Source organism: Sphaerodactylus townsendi, linkage group LG04 (assembly GCF_021028975.2).
Source record: "Sphaerodactylus townsendi isolate TG3544 linkage group LG04, MPM_Stown_v2.3, whole genome shotgun sequence".
Lineage (NCBI taxonomy): Eukaryota > Metazoa > Chordata > Lepidosauria > Squamata > Sphaerodactylidae > Sphaerodactylus > Sphaerodactylus townsendi.
Window position 1 is genome coordinate 40,035,247 of NC_059428.1, and position 19,300 is coordinate 40,054,546.

The window sequence follows — 19,300 nt, forward strand, 5'->3', positions numbered from 1 at the left end:
TCGGCGACAGTAGGTGGAGCAAATAGCCTCAGTGGTTGTGAGCTTCCGGAAGGAAGAAAGGAGTCGTTGGGCGCTGACTAGGGTTTGGTTGCTCCGCACAGGTGAGAGAGGTGCGGAGCAACCTCACCAGAATAAACCCCACCAGTTTGCCTGCCTGCGGACGAGGCAGGATGCAGAGCGTCATCAACACTGTGAAAGGGAAGGCGCTGGAAGTGGCCGAGTACCTGACGCCGGTGCTGAAGGTGAGGCGCCTCCCACTCTCCTTATTCAGTGACCCAATTTGGGACAGGCGGCCCCTGCTCCCCATAGGACCACCTTGGCGAAGGAGCCCCCTCACACGCGTGCATAGGCTCGCTGCTTTGGAGGGCTCCATAGGGACGACGCACCTGTGCTCTTCTTGGAGGCACATCGGAAGCGTGCATAGCCTTGCAATACCACCTTCGGATGAAGCCAACTCTAGTTGCTTCCACAATAACGGAGCAATCCGCTGCTAAATTGCCTTAGTCTGTCTGCTGACATCAGTAGATGTTTGGCTGCAGAGGATTGCACTGTTACACACCCCCTGAATTCAGAAGGTGTAACTTCATTTTAGGCACTGTTGGTTTTAATGTGTCCCTAAGACACTGCGTAGTTCTCTGTATCCATAAAATGCATTTCTGTATGGAGCCTCACTGAAGGGGGTCCATTCCTTTTGCTGCACACTTTGTTTTTCTACATCTTTTTGCCAGGGAAATGTACTTATGAAGTGGGCACAGTGGATGCTGCCCTGCTTCAAACTGTTGTATGACATTGGTTTAATTTAGGGGAGACTTCATCCATATGAAGCCCATGGGAGTGGTTCTCTTATAAAGCACCTTGAGTTGTGAGACATCTATCACACCAACAATAGAGACTCTTCATTCTGTTATGAGCTATTGACAAACATTAATATGTGCCATATACAAGACTGAAAGAATCCATGTTTCCGAAGAAGGGAAGCAGAATTAACATGCATTTATTTATTTGTTATCTATTCTGCCATCCTCCAGTTGGTCTCATGGTGACTTACAAAGAAGGATTTACAACATCATAAAACAGCATCATATGATCAAACCCATATATTGTCATGATACATGATACTTTGCACCGTTGAGGTTCAAGGTTAAAATCAGTCTTTAACAGTTGCATTGTGACTATTGGAATTTACTGGTTCTTTTTGAATGAATATAGAAACATTGTGCTAGTGTTTAAGAAATAGGATATTTTTGGAGTATACTTTGGCTTTTTAAAAAATTACTGCTGACTTGTGAAGTCTAGGAATATTACATATTTGTTAGTCTTGACTGAAGTTTTAAAAGGTAGACTATCATAGACAGTGCATGAGAGATAATTTAGTACCAAGACAATTCAGACAGACTTTCTTGTTTCTATAGTGCTTCTTTTAAATAATGTTACTGGGGGTTGGGCTGATGCTGTAGGTCAGGGGTAGGGAACCTGCGGCTCTCCAGATGTTCAGGAACTACAATTCCCATCAGCCTCTGTCAGCATGGCCAATTGGCCATGCTGGTAGGGGCTGATGGGAATTGTAGTTCCTGAACATCTGGAGAGCCGCAGGTTCCCTACCCCTGCTGTAGGTGAAGAAATCTGGAGTGTTCTGCAAAGTGGAATATCAAGAAGATCTTAGTTGGCTGAATAGAAATAGTTTGAATGAAAGACTTGTGCTATAATGGTGCTGTTCTTGAATTGATACAGTTGATGGAATTGAACTGCTAACACTGGAAAGTGAGGAGAAATAAATGCAAAACAAAAAGTTTATTACTGGCAGCAAAGTAACAGGATAGACTGAGAAAATTGGGCTTGAAACCACACTAAATGTTAAGATTCAGAGAGCGAGAATAATTTTCTGAAATAAATAAAATTAAAGTAGAATTTTTATTATCACTGAAGGCTGTTGCTATGGAGATGTTCTAAATCTTATCTCTGAGGTACTACTGACTTCGCTGGAAGGCTCAAGATCAGAAAGCACCCTAAATAACTTACTATCCTTAAAAACAAAGTATCTTATCTTTTGAGGATTTTTAAAAAGAGATATTAGTGTGCACACTAAATTTCTAATCTTTCATTTTTATCCTTACAAACATGTCTGTCTAAGGTTTGGCATCTAGAATAATGTTTTCTCTTTGTTTAGACCTTATGTTCAGAGAAGCAAATCTGCTGTATCAGCAATACCTGATTGTACATAACCACCCCAAAATAAAACTAGAGTCCAGTAGTACCAGTGGCAGATGCATATAATGCCTAGAATGACTTTAGATCTAGAATTGGCAGTATTCTTTTTAAATGCAGGGTCTATAAGTAGATCTTCAATGGAAGTTATTACAGTCATATATGTCTTAATTACTTCATTTATATAGCCTTTTTCTCTCAAATGGGGATCCAAAGAGACTTGCAGTATTCTCCCAATCACCATTTTACCCTCACATTAATCTTATGAGGCCCGTTAGGATGAGCTTGTTTGATTTTCCCCGGGTCACCCAGTAAACCTCATAGAAAAGTGGGCATTTGACCCTGGGATCCTAGATCCTCTGACATATAGTCACTACACTTATTCTCTTTCTAGTGATCAGCTGCCTTTGGATGCCTAGCACTAAGTACTAGACCCTTCTCTAAGTTCTTGGTGCATTTCAGAAAGCTTTCAGAAGGGAGGTTGTCTGATTTCATTCTGGATTTTTAAATTTTATTTTTTATTAACATTATTTGTAGACGGCCTTCCTTTCAGGGTTGAAAATGAATTATACATAGTGAGTCAATACTATAAAAAAATAGAAAGCCTGGAGCTTTCCTGGTCTTCTCAATCAGCCCATTCCTCAAGGTAGGAGCCACAACGGAGAGAGCAGTTTCTTCCTTTCTGTTGAAATTGTCCATGTGCTTGTGGATTTCAATGGCTTCTCAGTGTAGTCTGACATAGTGGCTGTCAGAGTGGTTCACAATTTCTGTGTTTTCAAATAAAGCGGGCGAAGTTGTTGTGATGATGCATAGGAAGAGAGGTGATCCATCAAATAAGATAGCCACGGCCATGAAGGGCTTTGTATGTGATGCCAATACCTTAAACTGGGCCCAGAAACAACCTGATAGCCAACAGTACTTGCCAAATGGGAGTAATATGCAGTGCTTCTGATGATAGCTGAGCCATGGTATTCTGAACCAGCTGAATTTGCTGAGTTGATTTTGAGGGGAGACCAATGTACAGTGCATTACAGCAGTCTGGTCTCAATGTTATTGTGCCATGGATGCAGGTGGCCAGGCCCGTCCTGTCAAAATAATGGGTCAGCTTGAGCTGGTAGAAAATCTCTAAACGGTATGGAATGTTGTTGGTGGTCCATAGAGCATTGAGTGAAACTGAGTGGCAGACATATGAGTCAGCATGATGTAGATCAGTGGTTCTCAACCTTCCTAATGCCACGACCCTTTAATACATGTTGTGGTGACCCCCAACCCTAACATTTATCCATTTTACAGATGGAGAACACTGATGCAGAGAGTCTTAGGCGACCCCTGTGAAAGGGTCGTTCGACCCCCAAAGGGGTCGCAAGCCCCAGGTTAAGAGCCACTGATGTAGATGTTATGAGCAGTGGACTCTAATCTTGAGAACTGGGTTTGATTCCCCATTCTTCCACATGAGTGGCAGACTCTAATCTGGAGAACCAGGTTTGAATTCCCCAGTGCTCCACATGAAGCCTGCTGGGTAACCTTGGACCAGTTACAGTACTTTCTCAGCCCACCTACCTCACAAGGTGCCTGTTGTGGTAGAGGGGAAGGTGATTGTAAGTTACTTTGAGACTCCTTATGGAAGATAAAAGCAGGATATAAAAACTAACTCTGCTTTTTCTTGGTTGTATGGTTTTTTAATACCCTCTCTTGATGCTGAAGCAAAATGTGTTCTTTCATGTGTTTAAGAGGTCAGGAAGGCCTAGGTCAAGGCCTACTGTGCTACAATTGAGAATCTGTCTGGTAAGTATAGATGGGAGCTGATGTAACCTCTCGTTTTTGTTGAACCTTTGTTTTCAAATCTTTGCAGATACTGAATAATCTTATCTTCTTTATGATAGGAATCCAAGTTTAAAGAAACTGGAGTAATCACTCCTGAAGAGGTAAGTGTTCATGTGTTCATATGTTTTTTTGAGTATCATATGAAAGTAGTTCAAAGATGGAGATCCTTTAGAGAGCTTTGTTAGTTCCTGTTACTGCAAACTTTGGTTGGAACAATATGCTTCTGTTTTGCTAAAACGAATAAAATATTTCCTTGGAAAAGCTGGTCATAATTGTGAAAGCACTGTATAACTTTTTTTTGCCAACACTACACCTGCAATCCTATGTATTCTTAACTGGGAGGATGTCCTGTTGAACATAGCAGAAACAGCCTCTGTAAATATGCATAAGGTTGGGCTGTAAAACAGTCATGCTATACAGTTGTGGACGAAGAAGTCTGTACAACAATATACGTAGCTATTACAAATTTCTAGTCTGTTAGGTCATGTTATATGCTCTTCAATAGCCCGCTCTAGAATTATATGGTACCAGGTCAGTACATTAATGTTAGTACTTGCTCAGACATTTCATTTTGGTCTTCTCAATATGCAGTTTCTCAATTATAGTGCATCTTTTAGTGTTAGTCAAACTGCAGTCTTTTGTCTTTAAGTTCATGCATGTGCCCGCTTTCCAGTTTGCCTTAAGCAATCAGCACACTGCATCCTGTGAGATCTTCCAGAAATAGGACTTGATTTGTTTGAAAGACCTTTGAAGAGTTTTGATTTATACCCTCCCCCCCTTTCTCTCCTTTCCCTTCCCCTCCACAACAAACACTCTGTGAGGTGGGTGGGGCTGAGAGCTCCAAAGAGCTGTGACTCACCCAAGGTCACCTAGCTGGTGTGTGTTGGAGTGCACAAGCTAATTTAGTTTCCCAGATAAGCCTCCACAGCTCAAGTGGCAGAGCATCGAATCAAACTCAGTTCTCCAAATTAAAGTGCACCTGCTCTTAATCACTACTCCACTGCTGTTCAAGTTAGCCTTTAGTGTCAGACTCAGGCTGATTCTGCTGTGTTCAATAGGATGTCTTCCTAGTTAAGCATGCGTAGGATTGCGGGTGTAGTGATGGTAAAAAAGTTATTCAGTGCTTTCATAATGCTGACCAGCTTTTCCAAGGAAATATTTTAATCATTTTAGCTAAACAAAAGCATATTGTCCCGATCAAATTTTGCTATGACAGGAACTAAAACTTACAATCCCCAGAGAAGAAGGTTACATTCCACAAAGAAAATGAGGAAACCATACAAGGAAGAGCAAAAATAAAATCTGGTACAATATGGAAAAAGCAGAACTGATGTTTTTAATGTCAAATGATTTCTTGTAAATGCAGACAAACATGGTTTTTTGTGACTCTGGGTGATCTTGCAAAATTGCAACATTCTCTTTGTATCCTCTTCGTATTTCTTTGGAAAACTTTTTATTGTATTAAAGTAAAATCAAACAGCAATCTTGTGAAACTCACATATATTCCTTTTGCCACTCAGCCTCCAACCTTCTGCCTTTCCCTTTTTAAACTGGTTTCTATACTTGCTACACATAATTTGTAAAAGCTTATTATCAGAGAGATACCAGCATTTAATAATTTTATAACAGTTTGTGGGAATATAATTTTTCAGTTGACAGTGCAAAACATCAAGTAAGGGATTGGTATAGTATTGGGGTTGGCAACCTTTAACCCCAAAGAGCCATTTGGACCCATTTTCCACGGAAAAGAAAACACTTGGAGCCACAAATACTTTTTGACATTTAAAATGAAGATAACACTGTATATATATATTTTTTACCTTTACGCTTTGTATAAACAGTTATTGTGTGTTGCTTATGAAATCCATGAAGTGCTATTAAGCAGGCAGGAGAGTTTTGTTCCTCCAGATGGTAGGTAACCCTAAAAAGGGGCACTCACAATGGGAAAACCCACAGCATGCAACCTGACATGCTGTGGTTGGCAACCTCCAGGTACGGCCTGGGGACCACATGGAATTGCAACTCATCAGACTATAGAACCCGTTCCCCTTAAGATCAGGATCCAGGAAAATAAAGGTCTGATTTGAAGAGTGGACTCTATGCTGTTATGCCCCGCTGATGTTCTCCTCCCTAGACTCCACCCTTAAATCTCCAGGAATTTCCCAGCCTGGACTTGGCAACCCTAGGTGAAGCCCACCCTCCTCTCCTATCCCCTGCTCCCTTGCACGTGTGAACGCTTGACCCTGCCTCCTATGGCTTCTCCTCTGCATGCTCACCCGCCAGGACTCACGGGTGATCTTGGTCTCCTGCAAGCAGGCCACATACACGTTCAACGCCTCCAAGAGCCGCTGCTTTTTTTTTTAAAAAAAAGGTGGTCTAGCAAGCATGTGTCAATTTTCTAAGTTTTCTCTGCTCATTGCTTGTTTGTTTTATTCTGCGCCCTTGCAGTTTTGGAACTAAAACCACAGCTTCTATATAGAAAACAATGGTGGCAATTTGTTACCTTAATTTATCAGTAGATATGGCAAGATTTAATAATAAAGACTATACAAGCCAGATAGCTAATTAATGCTGTTAATCCTTTTTTTCACTGGTGCCAGATCACCTTATGAAAGATGGCGTTCCCCTAATGAGTTGGAGTAGAAATGAGGAAGTGTTTATACTTCAGTTACCAAAGTGGCTGTTGTTGCAATCAGCAAGGGAAAACCCCCACTTTTTAAACAAAAGAAACAGCAGAAGTTTAGAAATGATGGTATCTATTGAATGTATGCTTTCATTGCCACTCATGGATACCTTGCAGAGGCGGAACTACCAGGGGGCCGGGGGGTGCTTGTTGCACTGGATGTGCGCCTGGGGGCGGAAAATCGTGTCCCCCCCCCCACACACACACACTTACCTTTGTGAAACAGTGCAGGCTGGAAAAGCAGCCTGTTCCCTTCAGGCTGAAAACTGCCTGGTGGGAAATACACTTCCCAGGAGACTTTGCGAGCCCCAGGGTATCTTGGGAAGTTTAGTTCCCACCAGGCCATTTTCAGCCTGAAGGGAACAGGCCGCTTCACCAGTCTGCACTAAGATAAGGGGGGCGGCAGGGCACCGCGGGGTGGGATGGCGCACGGAAAACACAGAGCGTGCACCAGGCCCACTCTGGCCCAGCTACACCTCTGATCCCTTGAATCAAATCCTGTGAATTTATCCCTTGAATGATTCCTAGTCAACATATCGCACTTGGCCTGTAGATAATCCCATTACCTGAATCGCAAGCAAGAAACTATTGCAGAGGACATTCTTGATGAATTAGAGTAGAGAAATTATTATGCTGGCACTGGTTAGCTTGTTTTTTTTATTTTATTTATGAGGATACAGCTACTTAGGTGGGTGCAGCTCTGAGTATGTCATATGTGTGGCAACATTCTGCTCTTTTCATTTGACAGTTTGTAGCTGCTGGAGACCATTTAGTTCACCACTGTCCTACTTGGCAATGGTAAGTAAGATTTTACAGGATACACATCAGAAGACAATTGATCCTATATGTTCATTTTAAAAAACCATACAAATCTTCTACTATGTATATGAAGTAAAATGAGTGTGCCCCTCCCATGCTGCTTTGAAGCTAGGGGTATGTTTGGCTTTTATTATTCATATGTGTGGTGAGGGACAAGGCTGCCATCTGCATTCCCTGAGGTGGGTTTCACATTAGATGTGGATTACATTGCTCCTCCCTGCCTGCCGCCATGATGATTCTGTCCTCATCTTGAAATGTATTGGCACATTCACATGTATAGCACTTGTACATGAACATGCATAGCATTTCTCAAGAATAGTGCAGTTCTACTGTCTTGTTTGCTTCAATTTGTTTGGAAGTATGATATTACTGTTGACAGTAAAATGTAATCTCTTGCTGTTTGTAGTTTGTCACAGTCTTATTTCATATCTCTAAGGAGTACAGGTGAAGAATTAAAGGTCAAGGCATATCTCCCAACAGACAAACAGTTTTTGGTCACTAAAAATGGTAAGTAGGGCATCTGTTCGTAGTTGTGAGTGAACATGTACTAACCAGGATCCTCCAGTGGGTGCCCAAAAAGTTTTATGTAATTTGTGTTTTGAAGTAATGGTATGAATTTTGAGAATCCCTGTTGCCTAAAATATTTCCCTGGCATGCATAAACAATACACTGTTGGTTCATAATGTTCACAGCATTATTCTCAATATGCTGACACTGTGTTTGATATAAGGGTGCCAGCACTTACTAGAAACATCTTGCCCTACTTGCACTAAAATTGTATCTAGTAGCTAGCCACTCTGCATCATTAGTATACAGACTGCTCATACTCCCTTTGTAATCAAACAATACTGCCTCTTCTTCTTTTTTAGCTGGTGTGTCCCTTATTAACAACAGAAATCTGTTAGTGTTAAATCCAGGGGCTTACATTTTATATTACAGAATTTCTTTTCCTATGTAGTGATCCAGCTCATCCTATACAATACTGCAGTCCTTGTCTCTCTTTACAGTACCTACCTTGGTGATGTCAGCAAATTTCATTAAGTTCTACTTTTTCATTCCCTAATAAAATAGTCTTTAATATTAGCATATGGGAAATGATTAGTAGTTCTATACCTGGCCCTTGGCTATTCAGTAATTAGTGTTTAACTTACCTTATAATCCATGTGCTGTGCTGGTACTGATCTTTTCTTCATTAAGAAGCCATTCCCATGTGGCACTGAATTAAATGTAGTGTTTTAAATTCACGTAGACATTTGTTCTTTATGTGAACGCTGTTCCCACTGGTTCCTACATGTTTCTATATACTTCTGTCTAAATTGAGTTGAAATACTTACCGGTATTCCCCAGTAATAGATTGCAAGGTGTTGGAAGCTTCAGTTTCCCAAAGCAGTAATGTTTATTTAATTAAATATGACCTTTTGTAAGAAAGGTTTTGAAGTGTATACACATTTGCAATCAGTACTTTGACCTGTTCCAAAAAATTTGCGAGATTCTCTCCAGTTAATTTTGTGTGTGAGATCAACTATGTGTGGTTTTTTCAGTGCCATGCTACAAACGATGTAAACAGATGGAATATTCAGATGAACTGGAAGCTATTATAGAAGAAGATGATGGTGATGGAGGATGGGTAGACACGTTTCACAATGCAGGTATTTTAGTTCCTTTCGCTGGCTTGTTAATCTTAGAAACCTGGGGCCCTTTTCAGATTTGCAGAAAGGTCTGTCTTCCTTGTTCACAACTCTAGTCACCATATTTAAGTTGCCAAGGATCTATTTAACTGCTATGAGAATATAAGATATAAATATGTTAAAAATGTGTGTGAAATGTATAAGTCATCTTCAATCTTTGGTTTTCTTTTGTGACTATCCTTCAATAAGCATCTATTGAATGTTCTGAATCACCTTTGCCATCAATGGGTGGGAGGGTGCAGTATGGGTAATAGTTTGTATAATCCTAACGGTAGGTTTCTCTTTAGCTCTTACTGCGTCTGTTTTTTAACAGGTGTTACAGGAGTGATGGAATCTGTTAAGGAGATCACACTGGAAAGCAAGGTATTACCTTGTGAATTTTGGATTAATATGTTAGCAAGCTAAATCTAGTAAAAGCTCGGCATGCACATCTTGTTTGAGTTATTTCTGTCCTTAAAAATCAGTATTGTTTGTTTTATTCTTCTAGTAGATTGGAATAGTAAGTAGGTGTTTGCTGCTACCAGTAAACTCAATAAACTCACAGCATGCCTGTTGGGTGAGGGTAGGTCTTGTCTACATCTTATCTCAACATATCAATTCAGTAATCAGTTACTGAAGAGCTGTGATAATGACATATAGTTAGTTCTAAGATGGAAATTTAGAGCAAAGTGAAGATAAAAATATATTTGTACATCTTTGGTTTAATACTATAGTGATTGACTGGCGTCCTAATTCATTTCATTGCTGGAATCTTAAGGTTCTGTAGCACTTTGAATAGATAAGTGTTCCTCAAGTTCCACACAAGGCTGTGAAGATCTGTGAAATATTAGCTGTAAGATACTTTCTCCTCTTGTGTTCAAAGGATAGCATAAAGTTGCCAGATTGCTCAGGATCCTGTGAAGATGAGGAGGAGGAGGAGGGAGAGGCAGCTGATATGGAAGGTAATTGCAACATATAGGTCACGTGCTGTGAGTCACAACAAATCACATATTGTGAATGAGGCACAGTTCACTAGAATACAGTTCTGTTAGTTATTTAGTTAGGACACAGTGCTGTTTGAACACGTTGCAACATGAATATTATTTATTTTGTGCACGATTCAGTCCAGCATCGTGTCTCAGACTTCACTGCAGTTATTCAGGTATGTGCAAGTTGCCTGGAGGAAAATGATCAGTTTTTCCTTCTGTCTTCTGTGAACAAGACAAGTAATGGTATGAAACTGCATATGAAAATATTTTGGCTCATTCTTGGGAAGATTTTACAACTATAAGAACTTACTAGGATATGGTGGTGGTTCTAAAAACTACCTATGAAGGACGTAAGATGGCTAGATGACGATATGGGTCAATTTAGGACTGAATGACTGACAGGGAAGGCGCCTTAATATGTAGTGTGTGTCATGTGTGGAGTTCTGAATGTAGAAGATATGATGCAAATATCTGCTTACGTGATATTCTTTGGGTGGCCTAAGGAAGTAATATTCTGTAAGCTTAAGCTACCTCACATGGGTGAGCAAATTAAGAGTCACTGTGAACTCCTTTGAGGAAGTGGCCTCTTTCTGCAACAAAGATCAATACATTAATGGTGTAGTAGTAATTGGAGATGAAGATTTTATTTAAAACACTTTATGCTGTTTTCCACCCAACTTAAGGCCCCCAATGCAGCAAACAATCAAAAACATTAATAACAGCTTCAAAATATATACATAGAAAGCAACAATTAAACAAAATCACAAAAACGAATGAGAGTCGCTGAGAGAATGCCAGACTAAACAGAAGAAGTATTTACTTGCTGTTGGAAGATGATAGAGGGAGACAGACTACTCTACTTGGGGAGGGAATTCCATTGTTTGATATCATGACCAAGAAGGCCTTTTCTTGGGTATCCGCTCATCTCACCTTCAGGGGATGGGGGGACACCCAAAGCAAGGACCCTGAACTGGTACATTCATAAGGAAGCAGGCATTCTTTAAGGTGTACTGGTCTCCAACTGTATAGAGCTTGAAAGGTCAATACAGGCACTTGGAATTGTGCTTGAAAATAAATTGTGAGCCAATGTAGTTGCAACAAGATTGAAACTATATCATCCCAACAACCTGTCCCAGTCAGAGTACTGGCTTCAGCATTCTGTGCAATGGTAGTGTCTGGACACTCTTCAGGGGCAGCTCCTTGTAGTAAAGTGCATTGTAGTAATATAATCTAGATGCTGCTAGGACATAACACCAGAATGGCAAGATCTCCTTTGCCCAGAAAAAGCCAGTTAACGAAAAGTACTCCTGACCACCAGTGCCACTTGCTTAACCAACAAGAGGCCTTGTTCCAGCATTACCCCAAGCTGTGAACCTGCTCTGTGAAGTGGAGAGTACAATCCTAAAAAAACCCTGAAAGTGTTCTGTTCTTTGAATGTGTGTTGATGGAAGGGACGATTAACAACAACCTCCCTACACAAAACTCAAAACGTTGTGGGTTGTTTTTTTTTCCAGAATATGAAGAGAGTGGACTGTTAGAGACTGATGAGGTGAGTATATCCTGTTCTTTCCCACCACCTGAACAATCACGCTGCTTCTAATTTCAGCTGTGTTTCAGTAGGAGCAAATGGCTGCAGGACTAGGTTAAATGTATAGAAACATCTAATACCTATAGACACTGAACGAGGTAGGAAGGGTGGAATAGGCAACATCGGACCATTTCCAGCTGCTAACTTCACTCTTTAATCTTGAGCAGGCAACTCTGGATACAAGGAAAATAGTGGAAGCTGCCAAGGCTAAAGCTGATGTTGGAGAGGAAGAAGCTATTCTTCAAACCAGGACATACGACCTTTATATTACATATGACAAATACTACCAGACCCCAAGACTTTGGTTGTTTGGCTATGATGAGGTACATCATCTTTTGAAATTGTACAGATCCTGAAGTGAACTGTCAATAGGTTGCATTTATGGGTCTCAGATCAAACAAAAGATTGCAGCAAAGGTAATGCAAATATGTGGAAACCAGCGTTCTCCAGCCTTCTGTAACCTATTCTTGAATCACTTTTGTAATGACCTTTTCCCTTAGTGTAATAATCTTAATGAAAGCTGAAATCAGGACACTGACTTGTTTATCTAAAGCCACATTCTTTCCTGGTTATGGCACTTGTATTGGAGGTATCATGGATTGTGTGTAGCCCTAAATGTGGCCTCCTAGCCATTGTGTTTTGTTTAAGGGACATGAATTCTACCTCCTAGATGGCTTAGAGTGGCATTTCATCTGTAAAGCAAATTAAAATGACGTGTCTCCTCCAAAAATAAATGATATTTCAGGGTTGCAGTAAATGTTCATGTACTTGATCAGGATCAAATGTTTCACTTTGCTGATACTTTTTAAGTGAAGAAGAGTTTAGGTTATATGTGTTGTTTTTGTACTTCTCCTTTTCAGCAACGCCAGCCACTAACTGTAGAACACATGTATGAAGACATTAGTCAAGATCATGTAAAAAAAACGGTGACTATTGAAAACCATCCCCACCTTCCTCCACCTCCAATGTGTTCAGTTCACCCATGCAGGTATTTCTTATGGAATTATTTCATATACATTCTTCATGAGAAATGTACTTGGGCTTCCTAGGTAAAATGTATAAATAGAGACATTATTTATAGTCTTTCTCACTGGGGCTCAAGGTGGATTACAAAGGGTGAGTCAGTTCAAAAAATGCTTATTCAATACACTTATACTACAGGATCCAATCCACTGCAAACTACGCAAAGTAGTATAGACCATAGTCCCCAGTAATTTATCTGAGTAGCTTTGTCAAGCTTTTATACACAGCCACTCCATGACCTGCACGAAACAGTCCTCTTGAATAATTAAGTGTTGCGTAGTATATGGAAAACCAGGAGAGTAGGAGCCTTCCTGGACTGCTCAGGTATTCCATTCTGCGAGGTGGGGCCACAGCAAAGAAGGCACATGTACAGGCAATGGTTGATTTTGCCAGTTTGCAAATTGGCACTTGCAGAAGGCTTTGCTCAAATGAGCTGTTGTTGCAAAGCATATGGCGAGAGACAGTTTTGTGGATAGGAGGCCATGAAGGACTTTGTATGTGATAGCCAATTGAGCCCAGAAACTGATTGATAACCGGTGGAGTGATTGTAGAATGGGAGTAATATTCATGTTCCAGCTAGCTCCTGATAGTAGCTGAGCTGCAGCATTCTGCACCAACTGGAGTTTTGGAATTGATTTTGACAGGAGACCAATGTAAAGTGCATTACAGTTGCCTAGTCTTGATGTCACCATGGCATAGATCCAGATGGCCAGATCAGCTGTATCAAGGTAAGGGACCATTTTTCAAGCTAGGCTGAGTTGTAAGAAAGCCTTTTTTGCAACCACAAAAAAAATGTTGGGTCCAGTGTTATCGCAAGGTCTTAATTGAGTCATCAAGGGTTGGTGGAACCCTATTAAAAATGGAGAGCATAATGTCCTTCAAGGTTCTCTGCTTTCCCAATCAGCATTACTTCTGCTTTCCCAGGGTTTCAGCTGTTCACTCTTAGTCATTTAACCACAGCAGCCAGGCAGTGGTTTTGGACCTCTGCCACATTACTAGGAGGTTTGGATAAAGGCATATAGCTGATTATCATCTGTATATTGATGACAATCAACCCCCAAACTATGAATGATTTGACCTGAAAGAGGTTTCAAACAAGTGGCTCAGGGCAGATTTGACCCCTTGAGGGGTTTATCAAGGCCACAAACTAGCTGAGACCTTGAGGGGGCTTATCAGGGCCACAAGCTAGCCCCGGCCGTGATCTGGTCTGGTGAGCCTGATTGAGGTTTGCCAGTCCAGGCACACTCCCACTCCCCGTGTTGTGGGCTCAGAGTCAACCAGTCAGAAGTCCTCTGATGAGAAACACTGGCACGATGACCCCATTGTGCTGGAGCCCCAGTCAACTGGGCCTCAAGTGCAGGCAGAAGCCTCACAGGATGCAGACAGAGCTGGCCCAAGTCAAGAGTTGGAGGTTAGAGTGCTTGCAGAAGCACCTCTAGCCACTGAGACCCAGCAGTCCGCCCAGCTCATCTGAGTCTGTGAGGCAGTTGACCATTCATACTCAGCAAGAACTGCACTCTAAAAGGTGCAGTGCACACTTGGAAGCTCTAAGGCATCACAGGGAATGCTGTAAGTTAGCTCAGGGTCAAGACTGAGCCACAGCACAGACATATAAGAGACAGCTCTGAGAAGTTGCTGGAGCAACGCTGTTGGAAGCCTGACAGCTTTCCGCCACACCTGCTCACAGACAGAACTCAGTCTTAGACTGGAGTGCCTGACCTGCCTTTGACCCTGGACTGCCTCTTCCCAGACCTGTTCCCCTGGACTCAACATAAGGCTGCTTTCTCCCTCTCTCACGTCTGTGCCGGCTAGTAGCTGTAACCTGACTCCCCGTGAACCGGCAGGCCAGGACATCCCGTGTCAATCTGAGCTGGTGAGCTCACCGAGGGCTGGCCAGCTGAGGCAGCCACCCCCAGTGCTCATCTGGCCTGGCAAGCCTGATCTGGGCTTACCAGCTGAGGCAGCCCCCTCCCTCCCCCCCGGACCTAGGCCAACCAAGTCACATTTGTATCATATTCAGCCCTCATAATTAATCAGTTCAACAGCCCTGGACTAAGAGCTTTACGTAAAGATTGAAGAGCATGGGGGTAGGATTGCATCCTATGGGACCCCAGGATGGGTGACTTTTATTTGTATTTAGACAGAGGTAATCAACTGAAACCAACAGAATCATCTCTGTCCCATCCCTTGGTCTGAAACCAGACTGAAAAGGATGTTCTTTTATTGGCATTTGGGAACTTTCTATCTTGCAATTTACATAAACTTTTTTGTTTGACATTTTCCCTCTTCTCCCCCTCCCCAGCTCAAACTGCTTTTTTGTCTTCTTAGAGGGTTTTCTACAGTTTCAGAATAGCTTTAAATGTCCAAAATACATAAGGCTTCCTTACTGTACTTTGAAATCTCCTGTGACATTAAATAATCCTTGGTTCTAAGCCACCAAAACTAATTTCCTTGGTTTCCTTTCATTTTCACATGATCCCCAGAAGGTGGCAGAAGCTTTCGTGACAGTTAAGAATAGTTTGCCTTTCCACAGCAGGTTGAATCAAGGTTCCAAAAAAACAAGCCCATAACTCTTGCTCAATTATATTCGTCTGTTTGCACAGCTTGTCACAGTCTTCATTCTAAAGTTCTGTCGCTCTTACTGAATTTTTCTGAGAAGCACAGTGCCGTCTCTTTACAGGATCACATTTCTGAATAACTGAATGTGGAAGTTAATTAATATGTCTTATTGTGAGTCTTTGTCTTTTTATCTGCAGGAAATGTTTTTAATTTGTTTCTAATCTTTGTTGTGATGCAATGTCAGTATGGATTTGATAATTTTTGTTACTGTTTGTTGAAGCTGAGTAAAATAAAGATTTTGTGAAACTCAAAATAAACAAACAAGCAGCTTATTTGTTTTTTGCAAGCCTTAACGATTTTAAGCAGATTCCGTGCAGACTGTGCAAAACTAATCAGTAGGTTAGCACTGTACTAAAGGCTGGACAAAGTTACTCAGATAAATTGTTAGGAACTAAGGTCTGTATGTGGTTTTCAGTGGGTTGGGTTGGATCCTGCAGTGTAATTTTGCATCATTTAAGGTGAAAATAAAAGGGCTGCACCAGTCACTAAGATAAAATATAAGCCTAAGGCAATAGTGGAAAATAACGTGAAAATATATTTTATTACCCAGTTAAAATTCCCTCAGTTCCCTTAAGTTTTTCACCAACAGGCTTCTTCAGGGGAATCTGTTAGTGCTGCAGTAATTCTCCAAAGAGTACAAGATCAGTAGTCATCTTCTGGAGTGGATTCTTATCTATAACTAATAATAAACCTGTCACCACTAGGAACAGATAAGGGATTTCTGGCTTGCTTCCTCTTCCCATTCCTTTTCGTTCCCTCACCATATAAAGGGGAAAAGTAAGAGAAAGCCTAAATGCGGAGGTGGGGGCAAGCCAAAGCCATGAGAAGTCAGGAGAGGAGGCTGGAGCTGACTGGTAAATTCAGACAGAAACGTGAGAAGGAGAAGGAAACCAGAGGTAGTGAGGAAAGATGGTAGGAGTGATTTTCTGTTCCCTTTGAATTCTAGTGTGTCTCCTTGCTCTTACACAACTTACCTGGGAAAGTTTCAGTTTGTTGACTGACCTTTGTTGATTGACGTAAAACATTTCTCCAGTCTTAAATGTTAAAAAGGTCGAAGAGCATCTTATTTCTTTCTCATGTACTTGATTGTGATCCAACAAAGCCATAATAATTCTGTACAAGCAACTAGTGACCTCTGAATTGGTCACATGGGTAGCTGAATTGGTCACATGTGTAGCACCAATTTAGTCTTGATGCTTTAGCCTGTTAGCTCTTGAATCTGTGTGACTGTGTGTAGATCTATAACGGATCTTGGTTGAAAAAGATATGCTTCGTGACTCAAATTGGCTGACTGGAGTAATAGACTGTTAGAGTTTGCAGAGAGTTTGCTTTGTCCTGAGTGATGGGGGAAATGTCGAGGTGGAATAATAGTAAAGAAAACGGTGGGTAAGTAGAGCACTTGATGCACCTGCCTGGTTTGTTTTCCCTCTTATTCCTTGAGAGTTCCGTGTGGCATCTTCTGTGTAGCATCCACTTCATAAGACGGTTGTAGCCTGTTGATAGCACACTCTGGCTCTGCTTTTCACTGTACTACAGACATAAGCACATGGCTTATGGTAAATGACCGTGTTGCCTTTCTTTTTTCCATGGAACTCTAGGCATTACACCCGTCACTTTCAGGAGGCCTCCCATCCAGCCTTGTGTGGCTTCAGAAACTTGTTGGATCGTATGCCCTTCAGTTACACCCTAATATGAAACTATTCTCTGCTGCCATCGTTTTTTGCAGTTCTATCCCTAATCACAGTAAAATATAGCAGAGAAAATATTGTTCCAGATTTCTTTCCTGTCACCCAGATATTAACCATTCCTGGTTGCACCAATAATTCAACCTAATAATAACAGTAACTTATTTGTTTCTGCTTCCAGCTTGATACGAGCCCTGATTTTACTGAGTTACAGAGGAATGTTTATTGTTTTATTGTTTATTGTTTCATTGTTTATTGTTTTCAGGCACGCAGAAGTGATGAAGAAAATAATTGAAACTGTGGCAGAAGGTGGCGGAGAACTTGGAGTCCACATGTATCCTTTCCATTGAATTAGTTGGGTAGGTTTTAGAAAAATTAAACGGCTTGTGATTTCTTGCTTGGTTTTTGAAATCTTGTCCTGGCGAAGTGTAAAGTAAGTGTTGCCCTGCTCACCTATACCCAGAGTTTTCCAGAGATTATTTTCCATGGCTTTCACTGTGGCTGCCAGTTCAGCACAGTGGCAGTAGAGCTTCCATATGATGAATTTTCCCATTTTTTTCCCTTCCCCAGTCTCCATGGCTGGTAATTCCTTCATACACATGCAAACACTAGAGGCTTTTAAAGAGGGCTTTTAAAACACATGAGGGCTTTTAAAACACAATTATGTTATTACCATGATCTCCTAGTTCTCAACTTTCTTTTCCTTTTTTTGTAAGAGCAAAGGTGCATATTTTAACAAAGGGTTAGAGACATTTTTTAGAAGTGAAAGCTAGGAACCTAGTACATTGTTATGATTGCTGTAAAATTGGCACCATAATGATCTAGCAATACCCGTTTATTTAAAAAAAACCTGCCTGCACAGCAATCATACATAGCATCTTGCTGTCAGGGACAACCCAGAGGTGTATGGAAGCATTACTGTGCTGTAGGGAACAGAGGGTAAATCCAGCTTCCCAGCAGGATCCAAGCTGGGAAATAAACTATGTGTGTAAGACTCATGCATGGTCAAGTTTCAGTAGATGTTACTGTACTCAAATGGGCCTGTTTGCATTAGATGTGGCATGACTGGCATTAGCCTCATTGTAGCTCTGTAGTGGCATAAAATACTACAAGTGTAATGGCATTGTACTTGTTAGCAAGAATTTGAATTCAACTTTCAGGGGTAAGTTCTATGCCTATACTGGCACATTAGAAATACCGTATATACTCATCTATAAGCCGACCCTTGTATGAGCCGAGGCACCTAATTTTACTACCAAAACCTGGGAAAACTTATTGACTCGTGTATAAGCTGAGGGTGGGAAGCCGGGAGGCAGAGGGAGCTCCTTATTTGGGCAGTGACTCCCCCTGATGTCACTGCCCAAATAAGGAGCTCCCTCTGTCTCCTGGCTGAGTTTGAGAAAGGCCAGTCAGCAGGCAGAGGGAGCTCCTTATTTAGGCAGTGACATCGAGGTTCCTTCTTCACCCTCCGAGGAGGGCAGCAACAAGCGGCTTGTGTAGCCGCAGGGAGGTCCTCCCTGGCCTTGCCTCCAGCCTCGGCAGAGGCCTGAAGAGCTGGTGACTCGTGTATAAGCCGAGGGGGCATTTTTCAGCCTTAAAACGGGGCTGAAAAACTTGGCTTATATGTGAGTATATACGGTAGCTGGCAGAAAAAAATCAGTAGTTTCTTCCCAATCCACCTGACAGAGTAATTACAGAAAATTGCTGTGTAGAGTTGTCTGCTTATTTGAAGTTGCCATAAAAATTGTACTATACTGATGTTTTTAATCTACTAAAATAGGTTTTTCCTGGAAGATAAATTCCTAGTAGGTGAGGGATGAGATTTCAGGTCACTTGTAAAAGTTATTAACTTGGCCATCCTGTATACTTATGGTTGTGAAACAATCCAGTTTGCTTTCCTTAATTTTAATATTCAGGTACCTTCTAATTTTTTTGAAATTTGTACAAGCAGTCATTCCGACAATAGAGTATGACTACACGAGACACTTTACAATGTAATTGGGGGGAGCGGGGAGGGAGAGAGAACATTTATGCTAATTATTGACCCTGATTTTTAAAACAACCCATATGTGACTGACTTGTTTATCCACCATTGTATACAATTTCTGTAATGTACCACTTCTATCAAGTTGATGCATCAAAATAAAATTCCACTATCAGCCTTACTTTTTAATAAAGACCTTTATGTGTAAAAAAAA

The 19,300-nt window shown here is 41.3% G+C and overlaps 1 protein-coding gene across 1 annotated transcript; it reads left to right on the plus strand.

Annotated features, from left to right (window-relative positions):
• Positions 1–3: 3 nt before the first annotated feature.
• Positions 4–19,300, plus strand: ATG3 (autophagy related 3). The gene is made up of 12 exons (XM_048493340.1): positions 4–242; positions 4,089–4,130; positions 7,461–7,510; positions 7,968–8,038; positions 9,073–9,180; positions 9,533–9,582; positions 10,082–10,160; positions 11,702–11,736; positions 11,943–12,098; positions 12,636–12,763; positions 17,368–17,436; positions 19,019–19,300. The coding sequence occupies exons 1-12, from the start codon at positions 171–173 to the stop codon at positions 19,098–19,100; spliced, it is 942 nt and encodes a 313-aa protein (XP_048349297.1). The 5' UTR covers positions 4–170; the 3' UTR covers positions 19,101–19,300.